This window comes from Pelodiscus sinensis, chromosome 27 (genome assembly GCF_049634645.1).
Source record: "Pelodiscus sinensis isolate JC-2024 chromosome 27, ASM4963464v1, whole genome shotgun sequence".
Lineage (NCBI taxonomy): Eukaryota > Metazoa > Chordata > Testudines > Trionychidae > Pelodiscus > Pelodiscus sinensis.
In genome coordinates, this window is record NC_134737.1 from 572,075 (window position 1) to 599,088 (window position 27,014).

Below are 27,014 nucleotides of genomic sequence, written 5' to 3' on the forward strand. Positions count from 1 at the left end.
AAAGCACTACTCTGAAATGTCCTTAACCCTTGTGCAATGAGGTTTACAGGGACTTTGGAATAGCAAGCCCATTATACTTCAAAATAATGGGCACACTCAAAAGACGTAGAATAGCTATTTTGGGATACTTCTAGTATCCCAAAATAGTGCTGTAGTGTAGATGTAGCCTCAGTCAGACTAGAGTTAGAATTCTTGGCACTGACATTCTGAATGGTTCTTAAAGTTATATGTGCTGTTTGTAGGATATAGAATCATAGAAACATACAGTACTAGAAGTGGAAGGGATCTTGAGAGATCATCAAGATCTCACGGCAGGACCATCTAGATCAGGGCTACTCAACATGCAGCTGATGGGCCGCATGCGGCCCACCACCCATTTGTGGCCCACAGGTGGGAGTCAAAACAAAAAAGTAGTCAATGTAATGGTCTTCTGTTGCTATGCGGTTTAGTAGTTACATGTCTGGACTGTCATTGCTGATGAAAAGTTCTGTCATATGGGTGGAAATCAGGTAACTATTGCATTGTATTAATATCAGCAGAACTGACTTAAATGGGACTTGTGTGTTGTGTAGTCTTGCCTTAATTTTTGCATTCATGCCTGTCAGTGTGAAAGCTATTTGCATGTATATGCAACCACACTTAAGTTGTAGCCCTTGGCATGTGATGAGAGTATCATTGTGGCCCCCAGTGCTTCCAAAGTTAAGTAGCTCTGATCTAGATCACCCGATAGATGTCTATCCAAACTGCTCTTAAATATCTCCAGTGATGGAGAGTCCACCACCTCCCTGGGCAATTTATTCCAGTGTTTAACCAACCTGACAGGGAGTTTTTCCTGATGTCCAGCCTAAACCTCCTTTGCTGCAGTTGAAGCCCATTGCTTCTTATCCTATTATCAGAGGCCAAGAAAACAATTTTTCTTCTTCCTCCTAACACCCTTTTAGATACTTCAAAACTCCTATCATGTCCCCTCTCAGTCTTCTCCTTTCTAAACTAAAAAAAACCCAATTCTTTCATTCTTCCCTTATAGCTCATGTTCTCTAGACCTTTAGTCATTTTTAATCAAATAGCTCATTGCAGAGTCTCCTGACTATGGGACTACACATCTATGAACCCCATACGTTCTTTGAATTCAAGGATGAACTCTTCCTTATGCTAGGCCAGTGATCACCAACCAGTCGATGGGGATCTACTGGTAGATCTTGGAGCCTCTGACAGGTGATCCTGACTGGTTTGGCCAAGAGGCTACCAAGTGCCAGCACTTCAGCTGCTCCTCCCCCCACTGCTGCTCATCTTCTGCCCTTTGCCTTGCAACTGCCCCGCCCCCTGGGGAGCCCCTGCTTTCTATGGAAGGGAAGGGTGGGAGAGGAGGGCACTTATGTCAAGGTGACCCCTCCCACTCTGTATCCTTTCTCCACAAAGCAGAGAGGGGGCACAACAGGACTTGGGATGGACTTTGCTGGATGCTTTGGGAGTGGTGCAGGACTAGGGCAGGGGTGAACCTGCCTTAGCCCCACCGCCCAGGAACCACTAGAAGTGCTTAGCTGGAGCCCACATCCCAAACTCCTACCCCAGTCATGAACCCCCTCCTGCACCCCAAGCCCTTGCTCTAGTCCCGAGTACCCCTGTATCCAAATGCTGTCCCAGAGCCTGCACCTAGAACCCCCTGTCACCCCAACTGCCTGTCCCAAGAGCAACTCAGAGGCCCTCTCACACAGGGCCGGCTTTAGGAAGTGCGGGGCCCAATTCAAACAATTTCGACGGGGCCCCGCAGCAATTTTGGTTGAGCAAAAAAAAAAAAAGCACACAAAAGTTTCAACGGGGGGAGGCAAGAATTTTTTTAATTGAGCAGCAAAAAAAAAGGGGGGCAAAAAAAATCCCCCGCCAATACACACACACACACACCCCCTCCTGTGGTACAGGAAAACCCTGCGCTAAACTCACACCTCCTGTGGTGCAGGCAGCCGATGCTCTCCTGCTCCAGGGCCGGTAGGGGCGTCAGATATGTATAATTTTTGGTGGTGCCCCATTAGCCACACCCCCTGACCCATTAACCACACCCCAATCCCAATTAGCCACACCCTCTGACCCCTGTTAACCATGCCCTGACCTCCATTAGCCACAACCTTTGACCCCCGTTAACCAGGCCTCTGGAGGTAACACGCTCGGGGCAAGATGGACACATGACCAGAAGTAAAAGGTGTCATGTCACCCCCTCGAAGGGCTTTTCCCACCATCCTCCTACCAAGAGGGATTAGTTTGCCCCCACCAAACTAGGGATTAGTTTGCCCCCCCATCAACAGTGTGATGCTGTTGCAAAAAAAGCAAATATGATTCTAGGTTGTATCAACAGGTGTGTTGTAAGCAAAACTCGTGAAGTCATTCTGCCGCTCTATTCTGCACTAGTTAGGCCTCAGCTGGAGTACTGTGTCCAGTTCTGGGCACCACATTTCAAGAAAGATGTGGAGAAATTGGAAAGGGTGCAGAGAAGAGCGACAAGAATGATTAAAGGTTTAGAGAACATGACCTATGAAGCCAGGCTTCATGAACTGGCCTTGTTTAGTTTGGAAAAAAGAAGATTAAGGGGGGACATGATAGCGGTTTTCAAATATCTAAAAGGGTGTCACAAGGAGGAAGGCGAAAATTTGTTCCTCTTGGTTTCTGAGGACAGGACAAGGAGTAATGGGCTTAAAGTGCAGCAGGGGAGGTTTAGATTGGACATTAGGAAAAAATTCCTAACTGTCAGGGTGGTCAAATATTGGAATAAATTGCCAAGGGAGGTGGTGGAATCTCCCTCTCTGGAGATATTTAAGAACAGGTTAGATAGACATCTGTCAGGGATGGTGTAGACGGAGCTTGATCCTGCCTTGAGGGCGGGGGGCTGGACTCGATGACCTCTTGAGGTCCCTTCCAGTCCTATTATTCTATGATTCTATGATTCTATGAAACTCCCTCATGCAACTACACTGCAACTGCATTAACCCCATGTGTGTGACAGTAACGCGGGGGCAGAGAGGCTGGGGGAAGTGTTCCCTCTAACCCTATGTCTACACTTGTGGCTTCTTGCGCAAGTACAGCCATTCTTGTGCAAGAACCCACAGAGCATCCACACTGCCCGCCTGCTCTTGTGCAAGGAAATTTACAGTATGACGTGGTAAGAGAGGGTGTCTTGCGCAAGAGATACGCTCTTTTCTAACAGGTGTAAGCTCTTGCGCAAGAGGGCAGTGTGGATGCTCGGCAGGGATTTCTTGCGCAAGAAACCCCTATGGCTAAAATGGCCATCGGAGCTTTCTTGCTCAAGAGAGCGTCCACACTGCCATGGATGCTCTTGCACAAAAGCACAGCTCGCACATGGCAGTGTGGACATGCTCTTGCGCAAGACTTCTTGCACAAGAGCCCTTGTGCAAGATGTTCTTTCACAAGAAGCCGCCCGTGTAGACATAGCCTAAGAGTTTCCTCCCATGAGCAGAATGGATTTTGTGTTGCGCACCAGCACTGAGTTCATGTGGCTTGATTGGATGTGTCACTGTGGCACCCAAGTTAATAAATATTTTATAAACCTTTACCTTCTTCCTGCTGCCATGTCTCCTCCCCTTGCTCCATCAGCTCCCCTGGTGCCTGCTGCCTCCCAATCCCTCACCCTCCTCTGCTGTCCTGACTCCTGCCCTTCTCACTGCCCTCAGCCCTCATGCGACCTGACCCCCTCCACCAGCCCTTCTCTCCCTCTTGTGCCCACTCATCCAGTAGCCCCACTCTGATCATGTGAGCTACCCCTCCTCATCCCCTCTTCTAACACCTCCTTCTATACACCTGCCCTGCCTCTCTCCTCTGGTCCTGGTCCCTCCCCTGCAGGTGTCTGACCTTCTGCTTCACTCCAAGAATCCCCTGGCACCTGCACCTTCCCTTAGCCCTGAACCCTCCTGGTGCCTTCCCCTTCCGTTACTACCCCGCCCCCTTTTTCCCTGATGCCCACCCCCTCACCACTCTGCCCTGTTCCCCTCCTGCCCCTCTGTGCCCTCACACATGACTTGCTCCATCCCCACCCTCTCATGCCCACCCCTTCTTTTAAGCCTTCTCCTAGCACCTCCCCCTCCCGCCTCTAGCCCCCAATGCCCTTCCCCTCTTCTCTCTTCTCCCAGCATCACCCTGTCACCCTCCCACTGACACCTCCCCTCCTGCCTTTTTCCTCATTGTCTGCACTTGGCCCCCTGGCATTTGTCTCTCCTCCACCCTGTCTCTTGGTGCCTTCCTCTGCCCCCTTCCCCCTCCCCCTCCGCACAAGCCCCTTCCTCTCACCCCTCTCCCCCTCCACACAAGCCCCTTCCTCTCCCATCCCCTTCTCCTAGTTTTCCCACTCCCTTACTTTCTGCCTTCCACTTTGCAGGGCCGGAGTCTGCACTCGGGCCCCGCACTCCAAACCCAGAGCTGCTAGGCCACACCGTGCTGAGCACTTTTAAATTCCTGGACTGTGACATCATGTGATGCCAAGGTGTCCTCCCCGCCCACCTGAGAACGCTGTGCATGGCAGCAGCAGCAGCAGCCAGTGAGAGGGAGCCGCACTGAGAGACACGCATGGCAGGGGGAGAGGGGGGGAAATGCTCTGGGGGCGGGGTGGATGTGCGGGGGCGCTGGCAGGTGGGGGCTGGGGCCGACTCCAGGCAGAGCCAGGGGAGAGACCCAGCTCCACATATTGCTGGAGCAGGGCCCCAGCTCTGAATAGTAACTCGCCACCCATAGTGCCCGGCACTCTTCTGGGTTCAGGGTGCGGGGCCCCTTTAAGTGTGGGGCCCGAATCGGGGGAATCGGTTGAATCAGCCTAAGGCCAGCCCTGCTCTCACACTCCTGATCCCTTAATGCAAGACCAGAGCCTTCACCCCAACCCTCTGCCCCAGCCTGATGAAAGTGAGTGAGGATGGGCAAGAGAGGAACAAGGAGTGAGCAGGGTCTGGGCCTAGAAGGGGGAGAAGGAGGCAGGGTAAGGGTATTTATATTTGAGGTAGATCCTGGATTGCACTTATATTCAAAAAGTGATTTCATACTTAAAAAGGTTGGAAACCATGGTGCTAGGCAAACAGGCAAAGTACTGTTTTTTGTATATATGTACCAACATCCATTGCCCTCATAGAACCATATCAGATGTACTCCATATAACAGTTCAGGAGCTTTGCCAATTGGTATTGAGATGCAGTGACAGAGTTATAGGACACCCAGTATAGTAGAGGCTGCTACAGGTCAGACCTGAGATGCCTCAGCATGAGCAGAATTGAGATTGGATTAGGATTTGAACAGCAGCCAATGCTGTAGGGCAAGACAGAACTGAATTGAGAGAGTTGGGAGCCTAGGACTGTCCTCACTCCGAGTACAATAGATCAGGATTATGATGCATTGATAGAGTAATAGGTTGGGAGGGGTGTGCTTAGAATAGGTCTGAGGGGCACTATGCCCATCTGAGATCAGTGCCATCATTCTTTCACCTTCTCTATTTCTGTAATTATAAAACACCTATAGTATCACTATAGCAAGTCTGAGCATTCATGATTGTACTAGGTTTACCCAACATGAAATAGGAAAGCAGATACTAAAAGTATTCCAAGCTTAACATTCAGCAATAAAATAACTAAGAAAAGTGCTCAGAAAGTAACAGAAAACTATGCTGTAAAATTTGGGCCAGTTTCTACTTCCAAAAAAGACCTGTTGCAGTCAAAATAAAATTACTTTTTCCAGGAATGCCAAATGAGTCACTATTATGTTTTTAATTATATAAATATTGCACTAGTGCTCGAAATATGGCTGCTTGGATTATCCCTAATTGACTGGTAAGAAAATCCTGAAATTCAGTTGTTGGTCTGTAATTGTCCTATTCAGCAACTCTTGACTAGGCTCTTTAGAATTTTTGTCTTTGTCATGTCCAATAAAAAGTGTCCTAAATGATTATTCTGTATCTCTGTTTAAAGGTTTTGAAACATTAAGGGGTAAATTATTTAAGTATTGAAGATTTAACTCACTACAGTCAATGGGAATCCTCTGACTAAAAACCTGCCTTATGCATAGAAAAAAATATTTTGGTGCCAATAATGGAAAGCTAAAAGCCCTGTAGAACAAAGGTACATTAAGCTTCAAGGACAGTAAATGTCACTAACAATCACTTCACTTAGCAAATGAGTAACAAAGAACCAAGTCAGCATAACAGAAATTCTGTTATTTTAACTTGAGTGGAGGATGTTTACTGTGAAAAGGAACAAACAGGAATATTAGATAAGATGATGGATAAACAAAACTCAGCCTAGAATTTATCAAACAGTGTGTAAGGGGGTATTTAAATAAGTAACCAGAACCCCCTTGGGTCAAGGATGTGTGCCCTGCTACAAATATACAACATTACCTGACATTGGTATTCATTACATACTAGCTTAAGTAGTAAATACTAAGTCAAAATTATCCCAGTAGAATTCCCTTAGCTGAATGTTACATCGGGGATTAAATTGATTTACTATATTTAAAAAAAACCACAATATTTTAAAATTGCTTATATTTCAACGTTCTTAATTAGGGAAAATGTATTGTGGTCATTTGCACTAAGTTTTATTTTCTCTAGACAAAAGCATGGTAAAAGGACTGTTTGTTTTTATTATGTTTTTCAAGGCTATTTCTGTAGCCAGTGTGTACAGTAGGGGAAGAACAACCCTAAGAAACTTTTTTCTGAGAAATCTCAGTTTGTTTATGTCAGTGGGCTCGCCCCTGTCTCGGGGTTGCCACCCCCATCCGGGGCCTAACTCGGCCCGTCTGGGCCTAGCCCTCAAAGTACCCTGCCCCTCTCGTAGGGGAAATACGGCCCACCGGCCTAGTCCCAAAGTACAATGCCCCTGTGCTAGGGGAAATACGGCCTCCCGGCCTAGTCCTCAGTTTGCAGGCCCGGAGGCCTAGTCCACAGTTTGCAGTTTGTTACCCTGCTCCCACGTGCCAGGGTCTCAGGCAGCAGGGGTAGGGGGGTCCGGGCCCTCCCTCTCCACCAGACCCCGACCCAGGGCCCTAGTAGTTTCGGGTGGTTCCCACCATTGGCTCGGCGGGGGCTCCTCCCCGCAACGCCCCGAGCCCTCAGGGGCTTCTCCAGCTCCCTGCCCTGGGTCGCTTCCTACCCCCTGCTCGCAGCCGGCCGCATCCCACCTGTCGGCGTCGGTCGATGGGCTGTAGCGGTCCTCCCCCTGGCCGCTGCAGAGTTGGCAGAGTCCGGTCCAGTGCTCGGGTCATGGGGGGTCGGTCGGCAGCTCCGGCGTTGGGGCCGAGCCCGGCAGAGGCCCGGCAGCAGCACGCTCAGCTCCCCTGGCAACTCCCTCTCTGGCCAGTGGTCGCTAGCTCCTGCTCGGGTCACAGTCTGCCCCTTCTGAGCAGGCCAGCAGCCTTTTATACCTTTGCTCCCTTTGGAGCATGCCCAGTAGGGCTGTGTGGGTGGGGCCCTCTCCGCCCCCGGCCCCAGGTGGTTTCCCTGGGCTTGAGTGCGGGGCGGGGCCACCCCGTCACAGTTTAGAAAATACATTTTCTAGTTCAAGAGACTCAGTCAAAAAATATATGTATTTATACACAACCTATTAAGTGAACTAAACCAGATAAATGTTTGGGTCATCTTTATGCAGGAACATAACCACAAAATTTCCACAAAAATTACACCTAGGCAGCCCTACAGAATGGGATTATTTGTAAACCTGTGTTTAGCAATAGCTTTACTTACCAAAATTCTAGATTTCTGTGTTGCCAATGGTTCAAAGGCATCATTCACCACGTCAATGAGCTCTTTCTTTCCATGGGCAGGTCACACAGACGAAAAAATTGTCATTATGTGCACATATTAAATATGTAATAATACAATAATACTTTGCACTTTCTTGCCTCTTCTTGACCAAGGAGCTCAAAGGCATGCCAAAAATTCACTAATTAGCCCACACCATGTGTAATAAGAAGGTTGGATCATCTTCATTTCACAGAAGCATAATCAGAGGCAGAAAGAAGTGAAGTGAATTGCCAAAGGTCACATAGCAAGCGTCTAGTGGATCTTCAACAGAACACAGTATCTGTGATTCCTAACTCCAAACTACTAGATCACATGCAACTTCCATAGCTAGGAATGAATCTAGTAGTCCTGACTCCCAATCCCTTGCCCTAGCCCTACCATTTCAATTAATACAACATTTTAAACTGTGAAATCATAGAAAACCTTTCAGCAGACTGTTTTGGTAATTCATGGCTGTCCTATCCATATCCTGCTACATTTCACATAGTTTTTGTTATATTGGTGCTTTCTCCAAATATACCATGTCTCTAAGGAGACATCTACACAGCAGCGTTATTTCGGAATAACTCACGTTATTCCGAAATAACACAATGCACGTCTACACTACAAGCCTTTATTTCTAAATAATGTTAAACTGGAGGACTTCTTACTCCAACTCATGGTAACCCTGCTTCCATGAGGAGTAAGGGAAGCCGAAGGAAGAGTGTTCTTCCTTTGACTTCCAGCTGTGTAGACAGTGCCAAAAGTCAATTTAAGCTATTTTGACTTCAGCTGCGCTATTGACGTAGCTGAAGTTGCATAGCTTAATTCAACTTTAGCCCTGCTGTCTAGATGTACCCTAAGAGAATTTCCAGAACTATAGTCAGTTAGGAGAACTTTATGACATTCTCAGTCTCCCACTATCCCTATCATTGCAAATAGACTGTAGGAGGGATGGTCCAGTGGTTGGGGCACTGGCTTACAACATAAGAGACTTGTGTGCCATCCACTGCTCCACTGGGGACTTTCTAGATAAGTTTAGGGAAATTACTTAGCCTCAGTTCTCTATGGAAATGATAATAATAATTTCCTATCTCACAGGGTGTTGTGACGCTAAATATGTTAAAAGATTATTAAGTGCTTTGTCGTCTGATGAAAAATAGTAGAGAAGAATGGACCATTATTTTTATGATCTTTACAGTGTATCATCACAAGGTAAAGGTCTCTGTGAAAGCTTCTTGGGATCCTGAGAAACACCATGACCATTCATGGCAAAGGACAAGCAACAATAAAAGCCACAAGAGCAAGTGTTAGAAAAAATGGGGACTAATCTGGTTACGATAGGTATGAAATAAAAGCTACCAAAAAAAGGAAACGTCTCTACACAAGAGCCTTCTGCAAACCTGATTGCAAGGCCTTTTGTTATCATTTAAAACAGACAAAATGCTGAACTAAGCACAAAGTGGGGGTGAGGAAGGACAGGACTTCCAAACTTTCCCAATTGAGCCTTGAGATTTTAGAGCTCTGCAATTGGGCAGAATGTGTGGGGGCTCAGTTCTGTTTTGTCGGTAATGGTTTCCTGGACCTTGTAATGCAGGAATGGGAAACCTACAGTCCACATCTGCCCCAGAGCTTGCCTGGATTTGGCCCTCAGGTCTTGGAGCTCTGCAGCAGGATGAGCAGGCACTGGTGCTGCTGGCAGTGGCAGGTGGAAACACCAAGCCTTGTGGGCTGGATCCACGCAAGCTGCGGTTTGCCTCCTGCCTGCAGGCTCTGCTTGTGGAGGTGGGAGGGAGAATGACAGGAGTAGTGTGTGGGGAGTAGAGCTGGTCAGCACCCGACAGTACAGCTGACCTACCTGTCCCCTTCCACTCACATGCCACCTACCCTCATTCCACTCCTGCACCCTCGCTCTTTCAGCCCGCACACTGATCCCCAGAGCCTGAAGGGCCCATAAATCTCTAAACCCCAGGCCTCCCAAAGTGAATCTGACGCTGGAGACCAGCCCTGAGCTCGCGGGGCTGGCGTGCACGGGGAACCCCGGCACCGCAGGCCATGAGGCGAGTGTGTCTCTTTTTCCCGTTCATCAGTCGGGGGCGCGTCCGAGAGTCTTGTGTTTGCTCCTCACTTGCATGTCGCCCTCCCGACGTTAATGAGCCAGGGGTCCCCAACCCACCCTGTTGTAATGAAGCGCTAAACTGCATTATACCGTTCAGCCACTAGGTGGCACTGAGTGTAAAATACCCGCTAGCACCGGTCTAGCTCCTCAGCCGCTGTCACGGGCGCCCCCCTGCGGCCCGACCACCTCACTGGTTAGCGTCGCTTCTCGCGCAAGCGCACAGGTACCTCTGCCCCAGCGGGGACGGGAAGGACGCGCGCATGCGCACTTTCCCAAGGTTGGGGGGCTTCCCTTTCTGTGCTTGCGCGTTCCCGAGTTCTCCGCGCGCATGCGCATTTTCTCTCCGCGGCTCTCGCGAGAGGCCGGGATTTACTCCTACGTGCTGTGCGTGCTGCCCGCGGCGGCGCTGGAGCGGGGCGCTGAGCTGTTGGGGTAAGTGCGGGCTCGGCGAATGGCAGGAGGGCCCGGGGGCCGCGACACCCCCCCTCCGCCCAACGGTCCCGGACGGGCAGAGCCCCTCCCCCCGCTCTCCCTGCGGGTGGGCCCGAGCGGCGGGGCCGGAGCCGTTTCGGGCCCACAGTTCCCGGCAGCCTCTGCGTGTGGCGGTCGCGGGGGAACTACAGCTCCCGGCATGCAGCGCGCAGCCAGTGTCCGTCCCACGCGCAGGGCGGGGGAGCGAGGGAGGCGAGGTTCCATAGGGGCTCCTCGTGGCATTCCAAGGCCGGGCCCATGGGGCCTGCCATCAGCTGGCGGCTCCGCGGGGCGCTGTCTGTGAACTGCCGCGTGCAGGCCGGGCGCTCCCCTGCTGCCCCTGGGAAGTATCCCGTCTCCTCCAGCCTCTCCCTGAGAGACAGCAAGGGGGACAGCGGGACTCCCCTTGCTTACCAGATCGCCAGCTACTCTTTCACTTCCCTGGCATACAAGGGTGGTGGCTGCAGCCTGGCAACGTTTGGTTCTGATTAATTGAAAAGGTGCATCTATGGAGCTCTTAATTTCATCCCTATTTAAACAAATTCAAATGTGAAAATGTGCAAGACCTTAAACTGCACAACATGTATAGCTTTACCTTGGCTGTCTTTGCAGCTGAGGTCATGAACTCAAATATAGAAATACAGAGATCAGTGTGACTTGAAGGATCTGCTGCTCTGGCTGTTTAGTTGAAGGGTATTTATAGCAGCTAAGATTAAAAGGAAAACATTTGGTTCACACATAGATTTAGGTTTGATGAGCGAGAACTTCAGTAAAATCTTTTTTCAATACTGTAAGAATGGTAAACCTATGTTGCATCAAAGCAGTTATGAAATGAAAGTATTTGCTTGATTTTTCTTCCCATATCTTAGGGATGTTAAAAAAAATTACTTTAAGTAATTGGATAACTTGCTGAAAATTTTAGTGGTTATATGGGGAGGCAGTAGTTCCTGCCTGCCCCCTCATTGGTTAACCATGTAAACAGTTAAACTTTCGCATCCATAATCTAAGTAAATTAGCCAGCAGATGTGTTATTAGGATGAGATGTTTTGATTTGTTTCAAGAAAAGTTATGTTCTTGCATGGCTAAAAAGTGTTAAATGTAGCATGAATTTATCAGTACCAAGAGTGTGATAGGCAATTTGGATGAAAAATAGTTCAAGGGGATCCTGACTTATTTGCAAGGCATTAATCATATGGCTCTATGCTTAAATTTTTCATGAAACAATCAAGGGTCTTTAGTCTAGTCTGGATCATGCAGAGAATGCAAATTTGTACTGCTGGTGCATTTTAATAGTGGTAAATTACTGTTATAAACTTGGGCTGTATCTGAAATAAACTTTATTCTGAGTGTTAAGATATGTGCGCTTCCCTAGCACTTTGGGTGAAGAGTCTCTAACCACAAAATAGTGTGTTAGCACTAGGGATGTCAACATGTAATCAAGCACAAGATTAACTGATAAGCCTAGGTTTATTGGGTAACCTTATTGACTACATACAGAATGGGAAGCAACTGTCTAGGAAGGAGTACTGCAGAAAGGGATCTAGGGGTCATAGTGGACCACAAACTCAATATGAGTCAACAGTTGTGACCCCGTTGCAAAAAAAGCAAACCTGAATCTGGGATGTATTACCAGGAGTGTTGTGAGCAAGACATGAGAAGTCATTCTTCTGCTCTATTCTGCATTGATTAGACTTCATTTAGAGTGTTGTGTCCAGTTCTGAGTGCCACATTTTTAAAAAGATGTGGAGAAATTGGAGAAGGTCCAGAGAAGAGCAACAAGAATGATTAAGGGTCTAGAGAACATGACCTATGAAGGAAGAATGAAAGAATTGGGCTTGTTTACTTTGGAAAGGAGAAGACTGAGAGGGGACTTGATAACGGCTTTCAGGTATCTAAAAGGGTGTCACAAGAAAGAGGGAGAAAAATTGTTTTCCTTGGCCTCTGAGGATAGAACAAGAAGCAATGGGCTTAAACTGCAGCAAGGGAGGTTTAGTTTGGACATGAGGAAAAACTTCCTGTCAGGGTAGTCAAACACTGGAATAAGTTGCCTAGGGAGGTTGTAGAATCTTCATCTCTGGAGATCTTTAAGAACAGGTTAGATAGACAACTGTTAGAGATGGTCTAGATCAGCGGTCCGCAACCTTTTGGTGCTGCCGGGGGCGGGGCCGCTCACGTGCTGTGCGCCCGGGTCTGCCTGGGGGCTGGCACCGCCCATGCTTCATGCATCCAGGGGCGGAGCCGGCCCCAGTCACTCGGCGGGCGCACATAAATGCCCTGGCAGGCGCCATGGCGCCCGTGGGCACCATGTTGGGGACCACTGGTCTAGATGATACTGGGTCCTGCCACAAGGGTAGGGAACTAGACCCGACCTCTCGAGCTCCCTTCCTGTTCTGGTCTTCTGTGATTCTACACACACAGGCGGTGGGGGTAGGGAGAAATGCATCGGAGTGCCTGTGACGAGATGGCTTTTAAGCCGATTCCCAAAGGCACTGGGTCCCGTGGAGCCCCACACACACATGCTGCTGCCTCTAATAGACAGGCAGCAGTGTGGAGGGTATGGGGGGGCAGGTGGGAGACTGTACACACAGGAATCCAGCTTTCAAGCCAGCTCCCAGCACGTGTCTGCTCCTGCAAGCCACTTGCACACCCTCCTTCCCCCGCCCCCCACAACACACACTGCTCCCTCCTATCTGAGGCAGCAGCGCTGGGGCGGGGGGCCGCGGGCAGAGGAACCGACACGTGGGGAACTGCACAATTATGTTATTGTTTTCCTATCCAGGGAACACATTTGTACTGGCTTGTGTGAAAAATAATTTACGCTCTAAGTGATTTGTAGAAATATTTGAATTTGCTTTTTAAAAAAAGACTTTCCTACTATACCTTTAGTTTTTCGCCAGATAGTGGTGCGTATTAGATGCCAGTTTCTGTTTTAAGTCCTCTGCTTGTGGCAGTTGAAACTGTTGGGAAAGGATTGTAAGTCATTACCAGGGCTTGCGGAGCGGCGGCGAGCCCTGCTCGCCAGCTGCGCGGTTCTGCACTCTGCGCGTGCGCATATCGCTCTGCGCCAGCTCTTCCAGGGTGTAATCTACTCGCCACGAGTTTTTCTAATAAACTTAAAAAACAGTAAATGGTCTGGTAGTACTTTATTGACTAACAAAACTTATAGATGGTATCATGAGCTTTGGTGAGCACAGCCCACTTCTTCAGATGACCGGAGTTTTGAGTTTAGGATGTGCAGACCCAAAATAAATAGGGGTGAAGAGGGGGAAAAAAAGGAAGGGGGCTGGAAACAAGGAGCAGAGGGTATGAAAATATCAAAGGGAATAACAAATAGGCAGAACTGGCAATCGGTAAGCACCTGATTATAATATTAGATGTTCATTGGCTCTAGGTGTTATATAACAAGGTTTTGAAATGTCATAAAAAGACAAATGATGGTTCAACTTGCCTGTGTCGGAGTATATAGGCTGTGTGCTTAGAGCAATGATAGATTAAAGAGATACTATCAATTGAAAATCGATTCAATTTTATATTAAGTCAAAGTAGTTCTAGGTACTACTAAGCCTGCCCCTGTATCTTCTTGAACACATTGGTTTTTTAAGTGTTTCTGGTTGTATGAGGACTCTAACCAACAAGCCTCTTCTGCTCTAATCAATAAGCCACTTCTGCTGTTGCTACAACTATAAAACTGACTAAACTTAAAGTGCTGGCAAATGAATCATATTAATAATTTCAAAGGAAAGGGTCAAATGTACGTGACATTGTTCATTCATTTGGTATTGAGCAAAGCAAGGTTACTGTTTCAGTGTTCTATATAATAAAAATTGAGACCTTTTTAGGGAAGTTTTACTGGGTCTACAGAGACCATCATGAGTTGGACACACTTCTGTCCTGACCCTAGTTGGAGGTGGATTTCCTGGGAATCCAAGACCAAAAATGGGGGAAACTACAGTGCATCTGAAAAAGCAGATAATCTTGTTTAACATGGAAGAAACCTGTACAATTAAGGTAGTGCCCAGTAGTAGGAATTTATGGGGAAGGTCCATGATATCCTTACTGCCAGTCATTCTGAGTGTCTGTTTTTGTTTTGTTTTCCTTCTCCAGTATGAAGTGTAACAGAACAGAATTTACCACCTGAAACTGCTGCTTCACGTTCAGATCAGGAAAGGAACAGGCCACATTGTAACAACAAAACAAGACACAAGACTTGATCTGAAACAAGAAGTTTGTGCCTACTCAACAGCTTCAGAAGAGCACGTCCCAACGCTGCTAGTAGTCTTTGTTTTCTCCAGTGCTGCACTGAAACTCCCCAGTGCAGCGGCAGTTATATTCTTTATTAGCTCAATACATCATTTTCCTCTCACTGACTTTTTTTTAATAATAGCAATCGTCATACTTTGAAACGTGTGCTGAAACAGAAGAATCAGCGAATGCTACTGAAAGTGCAATATTTGAATATCACTGCGAGGTTGGTGAATGTACTATCTCTATTAAACAGTCGTAGATGGTTCTGAACTAAATCCTTCAATTATTTGGCATCTAACAAGTTACATTAACAAATTTTTGCTGTTGCAGAGACTAGTCCTTGTTGCTTCTAAATGTACGAGGGTAGAATTAATATCTGATTGCGCTTCTACTTAAAACTATGTATGGGCTCTCATAATTGTCACTTGTAGCTCCTATTCATTTGACTAATAATGTAAAGCAATCTTACAAATGCAATCACTTCCCCAAACTCCTGCAGTTTCATCCAGATTTTTCTTGAAATATCAGTTGATTCTAATGCTTGGATTCTTATTAAATAAAATTCCTGTTTTCCTCAAATGCTTATATTGCAGCAATTGATAGTGACCCCTCCTGAAAACTAGCAGGCTAGATGCACAAGATGGAGAGTAACTGTGGGTCCAGTCTAGCAAACAGCACCTGCCTTCTGATTGTAGAAAACAGTCCAAGCTTCCTTAGAAGAGTACAGCAATTCCAGCCTGTTTCTGACCTGGCTCTTGTGTGGAGCAGCCATAAAAGCACCTTTTGTTATGAGACTCCAGATAAATGACACGTGTAAATTGACATGGCGGTCTGGTTTGTTATATGCAGCATTAAGTTGAAATAGACCTAGAAATATGTCACGCACTCGGAAAGAATTTTATTGAATATTCCATGCTGTCTTCACTCCTAACTGCATACATTAGTGTCAGCATGAGCAACACATCTCCAGTTGGGACTGAATTTATCATTTCTTTTGTTCAGTCGATAAGTTTTTGTTTGCCATTGTCAAAATAGTTGTAAAATTAAATCCATATTAGCTCAAATGGCATATCACAAACATTTACTTTGAGTAAGAGAAATGACAGGAGTCTCTTTACCTTGCTGACACTTTTTGAACATAGTTTAATTTTTTTGCATATTCAGAAGCATGAAGAGGTCATTTTTTCAAATGGATTTAATAAACTTTGTTCTTTGGGACAAGTAGCTACAGTTCTAGAAGGATTTAACTCTATTCACAACTATATTGAGAGCAATGTATTCAGAGCTGATGGACAGCAAAACCTAGAGCAACTTAACACATTTAAAATAAACTATTCTACATTGTAAACAGGGTGTTAAAACTCATGGTTATAAACGTCCTGAGACAAGAGAAGAAAACTCCCAGGCAAAGAGGGCCAAATTCCAGCGTATGTGCAAGAGATGATGCATGTCTAGCCAAAAGCACGTAGTGTGACTTGTGCATGGGATGTGAACATTTTGCATCAGCTTGCCCCACAAAGCAGTCAGGAAGTTGACTGATATTACAGACCAAAACCATTGTTTTTGGGATCTATATTATGTGATGCCATGCAGCCTGCCTGGAGAAGGAAACTGCATATTCAGGGAAAGTATTCAGGTATTGAATACTTGATAGTGACCCCTCCTGAAAACTAGTTTAAAGTGACTTGAGGAGCTGACTTGATAGTCATCTCAGAAGGGATTTACAATCACTTTAAATTCTCCTGTAGTTTATCACCTGAAACCTCTGAGATTCATTCCAGAGCTGGAATTATTCTGAACTGCAGGGGCAGCTCACCACAAATAACATACAAAAGCTTTGCATTCATAGTGCTTGTTATCAAAGGGCCAGTTCTGCTAGGAAGACCAGTCAGAACCTCTAATCCAACTTTGCATCGCCAACTTGGCTAGATGTGAAGAGTGGCAAAACTAGATTAAAAAGTCTCAACGAGTTTATAAACACTTTTACAGTTGACATCTTAGAACTCCAAGGTCTACAATCTGGTGCCCATGTGGAAAGTAAGCTGTAATGAGATGAGACAAAGAGTAGACTAATCAAACTTTACTGATTTAAAAAAAAAATTCAGCACCCTGATGATATTTAATTAAGACCAATAGTGCAGAGATGAACAGAAACCATCAACATTTTCAGAAAGAACAATTAGCCAAATTAACTCTGCAGATTCAAGGATTCCAGACTCACCACAGCCTGTCACTGGAAATAACTGACATTCAGATGAACTGAATGTGTAGTATCTTGGTCATGTAATTTTTTTAAAAAAAAGTATGATTTGGAAGTACTTATAAGGATATGTTGAACTTAAGTTGTGTGAACGTATACATGGTAGGAAAATGAAACTTAAAGGGGAAGATGAAATATACTGGTCAGCCAGTAGGTGACAGTGAGGCTACGTCTACACTGGCCCCTTTTCCGAAAGGGGCATGGTAATTTCAGAGATCGTAATAGGGAAATCCGCAGGGGATTTAAATATCCCCCGCGGCATTTAAATAAAAATGTCCGCCGCTTTTTTCCGGCTTTTAGAAAAGCCGGAAAAGAGCGTCTACACTGGCCCTGATCCTCCGGAAAAAGCGCCCCTTTCCGGAGGATCTTATTCCTACTTCAAATCCCCCGCGGATTTCCCTATTACGATCTCTGAAATTACCATGCCCCTTTCGGAAAAGGGGCCAGTGTAGACGAGCCCATAATGTATAATCTCTTATTTAATCTCCGCCATGTTTGGAAGAGCATTAAAGGGTCTTATGATGAATACTTCTGGTCTGTATAAGCAAGTTTCTGTGACCAGCCCATATCTGGTACAAAAGTATATGACTCAAGCCCTCTGCATGTACACTTCCCACGTAAATAATTGAAGATTTTAAAAATTGGGCCTCAAAATGGAAAATTCTTGGCCTGGGGAAAGAGTCTGTGTCCCCTTGTTTTGAAAAGCACTAAGTACGATGTCATTATTGTACAAATTATAGTGGAGTGTAACTTCATAGCTTACGAAATATCCTAGATTTCAAATGTGCTCATATACAAGCGCCTAGAGCCACAATCAGGAATCAGAGCCCCACAGTGATAAACAAAAAGAATATGAGTGACTATATTATGTCAGTCCAAAGGTCCATCTATTCTTGTAGGAGTGATCAATGCTAGGTGCCCCTGAGAGAATGAAAGGAGCAGGTAATCATCAAGTGATCTGTCCCCCCATCACTTATTCCTAGCTTTTGGCAAACAGATTCGTGCCATCATCACTGCTCATCCTGGCTAATAACTTTGATAGGCCTATCTTCCATGAACTGAGAGAGAGAGAGAGAGAGAGAGAGAGAGTGTGTGTGTGTGTGTGTGTGCGTGCGCGCGCACGCGCTTTCTCAACATCTCTGGCAAGGAGTTCCATTTTAGGAAGCAGTACTTCCTTTTCTTTATTTTAAACTGATTAGCTATTGCATTTTGTTGACCCCATGTTGTTTTTGTGCTTATAGAAAGGATTGAATAAGTCTTGAGTCACTTTTTCCACACCACTCATAATTTTATATAAAGCTCTATCAGTTCCCCCCCCTTAATCTCTTTAAAGCTGAAAAGTCCCAGTCTTATTCATCTATCCTTGTGGAAGTTATTCCATAGCTGTAATAATTTTTGTTGCCTTTTTCTGATGCCAAGATATTTTTTTGAGATATGGTGACCACATCTGCATACAGCAGTCAAGATGTGGGTGTACCATAGATTTCTATTGAGGCAATACGATATTCTGTCTTATTTCTTTCTTAACGATTCCTAGCATTCTCTTTGCTTTTTTAACTGCTGCTGCACAGAGTGGATTTTTTTAGAGAACTATCCACAATGACTCCAAGATATCTCTCCAGTGGTAATGGCTAATTTAGTCGCCATCATTTTATACATATAGTTAGGATTGTTTTCCAATATGCATTATTTTACATTTGTCAACATTAAAATTCATTTGCCATTGTGTTGCCCAGTCACCTAGTTTTGTGGGATCCTTTTTGAATTTCTTTAGTCTGCTTTGGTCTTAGCTATCTTGAGCAGTTTTGTATCCTCTGCAAATACTGCCATCTCACTGTTTACCCATTTGTCTAGATATTTATGAAAGTTGAATGGGATTGATCCTAGTCTGGACCCTGGGGGGCTACCACTAGTTACCTCTCTCCATTCAGGAAACAAAGGGGAGTAATAACTGCATAAAAGACTGAAAACTGACCATTTATCAGTGGATAAGTGGATCTTCTCTTTTATCCCATGACAGCTTACTTGGCACTGTTCACATACATAATCATATCTTGATACAATAAAAATACATGCATCTTATATAGGGCTTAACAGCACTGGTTTTGGGTGTGCTGCATAACAAAATGTGTTACCAGCTCCCTTATGGGTAACCATCTCCCTTTGATGAAATTTCTGGAAAGCCTGTTCTCTCATGGATATGACTGTTTTATATTGAGGTGTATGTTTCAGAAGATGCACACCGTATCTATTCGGGCACCACTACTTGGGCTGTCAGCTCTTCATGTTATGATATTTTCTGCATATCCTTGTGATGCCACTTAGTGTCTCTGCACATGATGTATTTGACAGTATCTTGGAGTTGCAAACAGGTGAACCATGCACCTCAACTGGAATCAGAAGCGTGTAATCTGATAGCAGCGGACACCGAAAAAAAAAACCCAACACAGTACTATGTTAAAAAGCAAAGTACTAAAAGAAGGGAAAACTTTAAAAAAAATTCACAAGATAAGGAAATAGTTAATGGCAGTAGTCCAGGTGGTCCAAAAATATATACGCTTTTCTTTGTAACTCTGAACTGCTGACTGCAGGCCCAGGCATTGACCTACAAGGGCTAACAAACCATGATGGGCTATGAAGGCCCATCACAGCTGGTGAATAGCCTTGTGGCAGCTGGATGTGCTATGGGCCAAGAAGCTGAATGAAGGCCCAAGAATTCAGTCTGTCCACACACACAGATGCGGGCCTGGCTGCCTTCTGCCTCTCCTGGACGGGTGTGTCCAGTAACAAGGCACTGCTTCCCAGTGTCACACTGGGATCCAGGGCTGCTGCCAAGCTCCAGGCCAGCACAGTTTGGCTGGGAGACAGCACAGAGTGGGGGTAGAGGTGGAGTCAGAGATCTGGGGTTACTCTGGGGTGGGTACCTTAGTCACATGGATGCTCCACAGCATCCAGGACTCACTGAGCTGAGAAGAGGTTTGTGCATGTGGAGCCTACTACACGTGCGTGGCTGCCATGTGTGAGTGTGCTGATACCCATCCTGGGCAACTACTACACGTGCCACACCTTGGGACCCAGTACTGGTAAGGAAGTGGTGGCTGAGGAGGTGGAGTCCATATGTGAGGCTGACCCTGCTGCACTCCTGTTGCTGCACTGTCTTACATCGGTAGGCGGGGCTTAAATTTCTCACCCCACAAGCTTTTCCCTTGCCCCCCACATGCGGCGAAGCCACTACTGTCCTTCTGCCCGCCCTGGTTTTCTGCAGCCTCTGGCTCGGAAATAGATTCAGCTGGGCTTCCCCATGAGGAGCTGGACATGGTGGTGGGTGGTAACCGCCCAGTGGGGATGTGTGGCCATCCTGTAGGGGGTATGGTGGGAGTAGAAGGTAGCCACGCTATTAGGTTAGGGTTGCCAACCATCCAACATTGTCCTGGTATCTCTAGGTTCTAGGATTTAAAAGATTAATCTTAATGAAATATAATATGTAATCAAACTTCTAGGAATTTGTCCAACCAAGTTGGCAACTGTTTTGGGAGGGTAGCGAGGAGGGCAGTTGCATTAGGGCATCTCCTCAGTTGTGCTGCAGGAGTGAAAGGTAAGCTCAATACTGCCAGGCAAGGACAGACAACCCTAGCCTAGTGTCCTCAATATTCCCCAGCCTCCCCTAATATGCCTGACTAGCAGCCAGTATTCTGTTACTCACCTGACACAAGAAAATGTGCTTTCTGCAGTACTAAGCATCTGATATGTGCCCACCACTTCTGTTTGTTCTCACAGCTGACTATGACCTGTACAATAGAGAAGATCTTAACAGATGCCAAGACCTTGTTGGAAAGGCTGAAAGAGCATGATAATGCAGCAGAGTCTCTCATTGATCAGTCTACTGTCCTCCATAAGCGGGTGGCAGCCATGAAGGAGATTGGAACGTCACTATCGGAAAAGGTTAGTGCAGAAGATACCATTCTTCTATGCAGAAGTGTTACACAAATACTGTTTTCCTTGGTAAAAGCATCCCTTTGTTTTCAAGTACCAAGAAGATACAACTGATCTGAAGGACATATCTAAATACAAACCTCACATCTTGCTATCACAAGAAAACACACAAATCAGAGACTTGCAGCAGGAAAACAGAGGTTAGTCTAGATTTACTTCATTGCTGTGTTCACTTGGTCGCTTAGAACTTGAAAATATTAAATGATATACGCTAGATGATTTACCCAGCATTGCTTGGGTCCTTAACACAGATTTCATTTTTCTTCATTTAAATCCTTGCTTGGCTGGGTCTGGGAATGAGAAGTTGCGTGTGCAAGCTGCCGGGGGGGGGGGGGGGAGGGGAGGAGAGAGAGGACAACCCCATCTCTCTCTTACTGCAGCAACTTAGAGCCAGGTGAGAAGTGCCTCTCCATGGCTGCTGCAGCGGGCACTCCTAGCAGAAGAGAACAGACGTACAAACAGACAAACTCTATCAAATATAAAGTAGATAACTCTCCCTTTTTGCACCCCTGCTGCCCCAATGGGGTTCTGTTTGTCCCACTCCCCATCTCTGGTCCCTTGCTTGCCCCCCTGTGGTCATTATACAATATAACTGTCCCTGCTTTCCATCCCATATCCCCTTCTGCTCCTGTGTGGTCATTCTATTGGAGAGTCCTTCCTTTCTGTCTTATGAGAAGCAATCCCATTCCAGGTACATCCCATTTTCCTGGCAAAGCCAAACCCTTACCTTGCTGTAAGTTATGGTAAGAGGAAACTGCCTACCAAATTTGACACTCCTAGCTCTTACCAATTAGGAGGAGTTTCTGGACAAACACATTCACAGACAAACTCTCTCTAGTGTATAATAGATAGGCACTATAACATGAAAGGAAATGCAGAAATACCTAATTACCTAGTATTTTAGCAGAAGTGCTAAAATACCTAGTTAAGCAAAAGGTGCTTTCTGTGCGGAAGTAAAGCACCAACAAAATATGACATTTTACCCAGTGGTTTCTTATAATTAAGTGATATAATCTGAGAGAAAGTCATCAATATTTGAAACATTTTAAACCCTGTAACTAAGATCTCAGAAGCAAGAATCCCTTCAGTGGAGTTTCTTGATAGGATTTTATTATGAAAAAGTGTGTTTAAAGGTGGGAGCTTAGAAAACTGCATTTTGGAAACATCTGTAGTGACTTGAGGAACAATGAAAGCAAAGATATCTATCTTCTATGAAAGAGCTATCTCTTTTCTAGAACCTATTATATTGAATAAAATGTTTTTCTATATAAATAGAACTGAGACCAGTAACTTTTCCAGCATAGTGTAATGTATTGGTTTATTCTATCTAGATTCTAAGAAAATGTGCAAACCTAGATGGAGAGTAATTGCATATTCTTCGTAAGATAACTTAATTCAGCAAGAAGTCTGGGACATTTTACACATCTGCTAGGAACTTGCTTTTATTAAGTCTATGTTTAACTGTGAGGAAGTGAATTAGGCTGCCTTTCAAGATTGTTGTTTAATGATGATTGTATTGAATGTTGTAGAGTTGTGGATCTCCTTGGAGGAACATCAAGATGCTTTGGAACTTATAATGAGCAAATACAGGAAGCAGATGTTACACTTAATAATGGGAAGAAAAGATGTGAATTCTGAGCCAGTCCTGAAAGTGCATCAAATTCACTCTGGGGTAAGTTGGAAAGAGCGGTAGTTGTTGTTTTTACCTGTTTCTGCAAGCGTTGGGAAACCCTGTGCTCTGCTACTTTCATATTCCTTTTATGCTCACTTTGTGTTCTTTTCCACAAACAACTCTGCTCTGAAGTCTCCTCCTTGATCTCAAGAACCCTCGACCCTCCTGCACCTTCCATTCTTAAGGAAGTTTCATGTTGAATATTTTAATCCCAGAAGCTCCCAGTGCCACTTTCTGGAAAACACACATTGGTCTGTGTTTACATCCAGTGACTTAAGAACGTCTAAGCCTTATTGTAACAACTGTAATGTGATATAACAAATTAAGTAATATCGGAGCTCTGACATAAAACCTTAAAAGCCCAGAGATGCATTTGTAACATGTGTTTCCATGGCATTAGTTACACCATAGCTCAGTCTAATCTGTTCTTCTATTGTGGGTGTCCAATCTAAACAGGCCCAACTCTTTAACTGAGGGTAGTGTTAACTCATTGTATTCTTGTTGCAGTGAGCATAACTTAGTTCCTCTGAGGTTGAACACTTCTAATATAGCCCTGCCTCCAGAACTTAGCTGCCGGAATCCCTGTGGAGATTGGTCTTTGGAGCAGAATTCCTAACTTTATTTGGGAATGCTTTTATACTTTATGGGGACATGCCCAAAGTGGGAGCTGCTGCCCAGTGTCAGTGGGAAAACTTCAGCATGCACTTCTGAGAACTAGCTCTTAATGTGTATCTTTGGCCTGAAGGAACAAAGCTGCATTGAGAGGGATTCTGTAACAGAATTAGCCAGTTATTGATTTGTTTAGATTTCTCTGAGTGAGGTAAGGCTGCTTACTTTGCCTATATTTTTTGGAAGACAGTTCTTCTGTCTTAATCAGTTCTTGTAGTGTACTTGAATGCATCTAATTTTGCACAGGAAGTATCAACACAACCATGTTCAGTTCAGCTATTGTACCACTGCTTATCCCTTCTTGAATGATCCCATGTTAATATTTAAGGCTGTTCTATGGAACATGAAATGTAACTGTTGGAAAAAGATTTGGAAGATGTAAAACACTGTCAACTGTGCATAGTATTGTCCTGCTTCGATGTATTTGCAGGAAATTGAGAGTCACATAGACAGAATCTGTGAGATGGGGGAAGTGATGAGAAAAGCTGTTCAGATGGATGATGATCAGTTCTGTAAAATTCAGGAGAAATTAGCCCAGTTGGAGGTAAGTTTGTGGGAGGGACCTGTTGCCTGCTCATACTCATCAAGGGTAAATCTAAGTTTTCACTGGTACAGAGAAACTTTTTTTGCTTCATTCAGGGCTGTAACCCAGTCTGGCCTTTTAAAGGGAAATCCTAATGATCTCTTTAAATTTTGCATATAGTAAGTAAATGTTAGAAAAAACTCACTAAATAGCACATAGTTTTAGAAAGACACTACTAGGCTTTTACTTCATAGAGGCTGCTGTTTTGTATAGTATCCACTAATCCTGTTTAGAAATGCTTTTTCTATTCATGGAGAACAGAAAGTAAGAGACAGAGGGATACTCCATTTGTGCTCACTATTTTTTGTATATTGGATGCTAAATTAAAACATTTAAAAGTACAATAAAGAACACAGCTCCTATGCCTCTCCATTCATCCAAAGTTCTTTTTTTTTATTGGTGTGCGTCTGTGTGCAGTAGGGGTTGTGGAATCAAGAGGTAGAAAAGACATCTTAATGTATCAGGTTTTTTTTCAGCTTGAAAATAAAGAGCTACGGGAGCTGTTAAACATCAGCAAACAAACTATCGAGGTGAGAAGAGAGGAACTGCCCGAGACTGCATCTCATGCGACAAAATAATTCTCTCCAAACTCTTGACTTTAAAAACTCTATGGAAACCAGCCACCCTACGGGACAATGTTTTATCTCTTAGTTATGTTTTATTTCTCCATGGTTTCCTGATATCCCTGTCTGATGTCACCTTCTGATAACAATGGTTTCCATTGCTGCTCAGTCTTAATAGTATACAGTGACTTAATAATGAGGTATTTATGCAGCTGTGCTTTTTGTAAATGTAATTGTGAATGTTTATGTTTAAGCCCCAGAAGGAGACCTCTTACTCTATAGGCAGCAGTCCAAATCCATTTTAGCATTCTCACCTCATCAGTGGTTGTAGAGCATTGTGCAGGTTGTGAATTTTTTTTTCAATAGATGTAAGTGAGAGACTTTATTGGAGAAGTTGTCTTGCATATACTAAACATCACACATTTAACTTTTTCTTTGAATAAATCTCTCAACAGCATTTGGCTGGGCTAATAATGTCACTTGGATACAGGTTGGTAGAGGCGCTGCTTTTTATTGCAGACACCCAGAAAATGGCAGAGTTGTAATTTAGCATGTTTTTGAGCTTTTGTGTTGGAAGAAGTGAACACACCAAATGCCCCCAAAATAGGTAATGTTTAAAAGTACCTCTCTTAATCCAGAAACAATACTTTTTTAAATGCAAGCTTTCTGTCCCTGTTAACAAGTATTCAAAAGATTTTTCTTATTCAGTAAATGCTAAACTTCTCAGTGTCAACAAGAGTGTAGTTTAACTGCATCATCTTCTGAGTGAGGGGCCTTATGGTTTTGATTGAGAGAGAATTCCTTTCCTTTCTCCATGATATCTTTGAAAAGTGAGTTGGGTAGAGACAAGGGATTTCTGAAAAGGGAAGAAAAAAGAAGATAATTTTTCTCCCATTATTTTCATCTCAGTTGAAGAATGCATGAAGTTACAATACATTATTTTTCTGCAGAACTCAGAATTTTGAGACCAGACTGCATTTTTCGGCATTCCTTTCATGTCTGCGAGACTTCAAGCTCATTTTCACCCTAGTGCTTCAGCGTTGCGATGCAAACAGAGCAATTATTTGTCTAGTATCTTGCTTTTATGGTGAAGTGTGCTGCAGGGTGGGCATCACTGTATTCCACTCTTATGACTCTACACTGATTTGTACAGCAACCTGATTAGGATGCCAAGCTTAAGGAATTGGAAGCTGAACTGCAGTTGCTGTTTCAGTCATCACCACTTACATCCTTATTAGGGAGAGGGGTCCTGAGAGTGCTATTTTAATGAGTATTTCTGCTATTCAGCTTCTCTGAAAGAATGTTCACTGTAGAACCTGTGGCCCTAAATGTGTCTCTTGGCTGTTGGGAGGGAATTGCAGAAGAGCATAAGACTGCTCAACTCCCAGTGAGTCAGGCACACAACTCCTGAAAATTCATGCTTTCATCACAGCACCTGAACTTCAGTACTAGAGCAAAATGACTCCTTCTTGCTTTACTTGCCAGTTTATCTTCCTTAATGGAAGATCTGAGCAATAATCAGGCACTTTTCTTAGACTCCTCCTCCTGTATGCAAACACCGGGACCTGGGATGCTGAGTCCAGAACTTGAAATTGGTAGAAAAACTTCTGCTACTCTTGGCTATACAAGTAGTAGAACCTGATTCAGCTATTCTTTAGCACCAGCTGTAGCTTAATGCCTTTCCATATGCCATCAGTGCCAAATTGAGTGTCAAATCATTCCCTATAGTAAGCAGATATGGGTATAGTCTGATTCTAATTTATACTGTAAATAATTTCAGATAGGAGATACCTTTATTCATAGTATTACTGTAGTGTGCTATGATAATTATTCTTACTCTCATTTGCCTGCTCTAATCAGTCAGCCAACTTGAAACAGTTTTCTTTACATCTCAGGTTTATCAAATATGTATATTGGCTTATTTTTCTTGAAATAAATACCTGAAGTATTACCATGAGACTGTGCTTTGTATGTGTGGCTGTCTACCAACACTTGTAACCCCGTGCAATGAAATTATTTTGACTAATTATTTAGATCAGTGGTCCCCAACCTTTTGGGGCTGCCGGGCGCCCGGGGACGGGGCCGTGCATGCGCCGTGCGCCTGGGGCACAAGAATGGGTCAGGCCGGCCCTGGTCACTAGGCGGGCGCATATAAATGCGCTGGCGGGCGCCATGGCGCCCGTGGGCACCACATTGGGGACCACTGATTTAGATGTTATAACAGAGGTAAAACAAAATCAGTGAATGCTTTGTGCACAGGCATCCAGTGTGTGTAAGAAAAGTCAGTCCAATGTGTCTAGAAAGGGAAAATGGAATTAGTTCTTCTAACACAGCCTTCGATTTCTGTGAGAGGGTGACATTGTAACTCTGCAACAGTATTCTGTCTGTCAGATCTGACTGGGGAACATATTCTAAATGCTTTTACCTTGCATGTTCTTTGGAGTACAGGACTCTATTCCACGTAACCAGTGTGACTAGAACATGATAGCTTTTACTATAATATCAGGACTGTGAACTGGTAAAATTACCTTCGTTTATATGATGTGGTATCATGTACTCCACTACTGTAGCTCACCAATGAGTGAAGCTGTGTAACTGGAGGCCAACAATCAAAAAGCCCTGCTCCCCTTCCCTATCAACACAGGTTTAAACAAGTGATCCATATGCGAAAGATATT

The 27,014-nt window shown here is 44.7% G+C and overlaps 2 protein-coding genes across 2 annotated transcripts in view; one reads left to right on the forward strand and one right to left on the reverse strand.

The window, feature by feature from the left end:
- The window catches only part of LOC102449041 (bile acid receptor-like), a 47,434-nt gene extending 40,072 nt beyond the window's left edge, over positions 1–7,362 (reverse strand). Inside the window, exon 1 of the mRNA XM_006118805.4 lies at positions 7,162–7,362. The gene's annotated coding sequence lies outside the window, so the exon portion shown is untranslated. The remainder of the gene's footprint in view (positions 1–7,161) is intronic.
- A 2,792-nt stretch (positions 7,363–10,154) lies between these two features.
- SIKE1 (suppressor of IKBKE 1) lies at positions 10,155–26,288 on the forward strand. Its single transcript, XM_014571398.3, has 7 exons — positions 10,155–10,313; positions 14,457–14,820; positions 20,635–20,799; positions 20,885–20,990; positions 22,380–22,522; positions 23,622–23,735; positions 24,251–26,288. The coding sequence occupies exons 3-7, from the start codon at positions 20,641–20,643 to the stop codon at positions 24,350–24,352; spliced, it is 624 nt and encodes a 207-aa protein (XP_014426884.1). The 5' UTR covers positions 10,155–10,313; positions 14,457–14,820; positions 20,635–20,640; the 3' UTR covers positions 24,353–26,288.
- Positions 26,289–27,014: the final 726 nt, after the last annotated feature.

Excerpts from the sequence above, each read along its gene's own strand:
- SIKE1 (XM_014571398.3), top strand. The coding sequence starts at position 20,641 with ATGACCTGTACAATAGAGAAGATCTTAACAGATGCCAAGACCTTGTTG. Across the intron at positions 20,800-20,884 it reads GAACGTCACTATCGGAAAAG|TACCAAGAAGATACAACTGA; the intron begins GTTAGTGCAGAA and ends TTTGTTTTCAAG. Across the intron at positions 20,991-22,379 it reads CTTGCAGCAGGAAAACAGAG|AGTTGTGGATCTCCTTGGAG; the intron begins GTTAGTCTAGAT and ends TGAATGTTGTAG.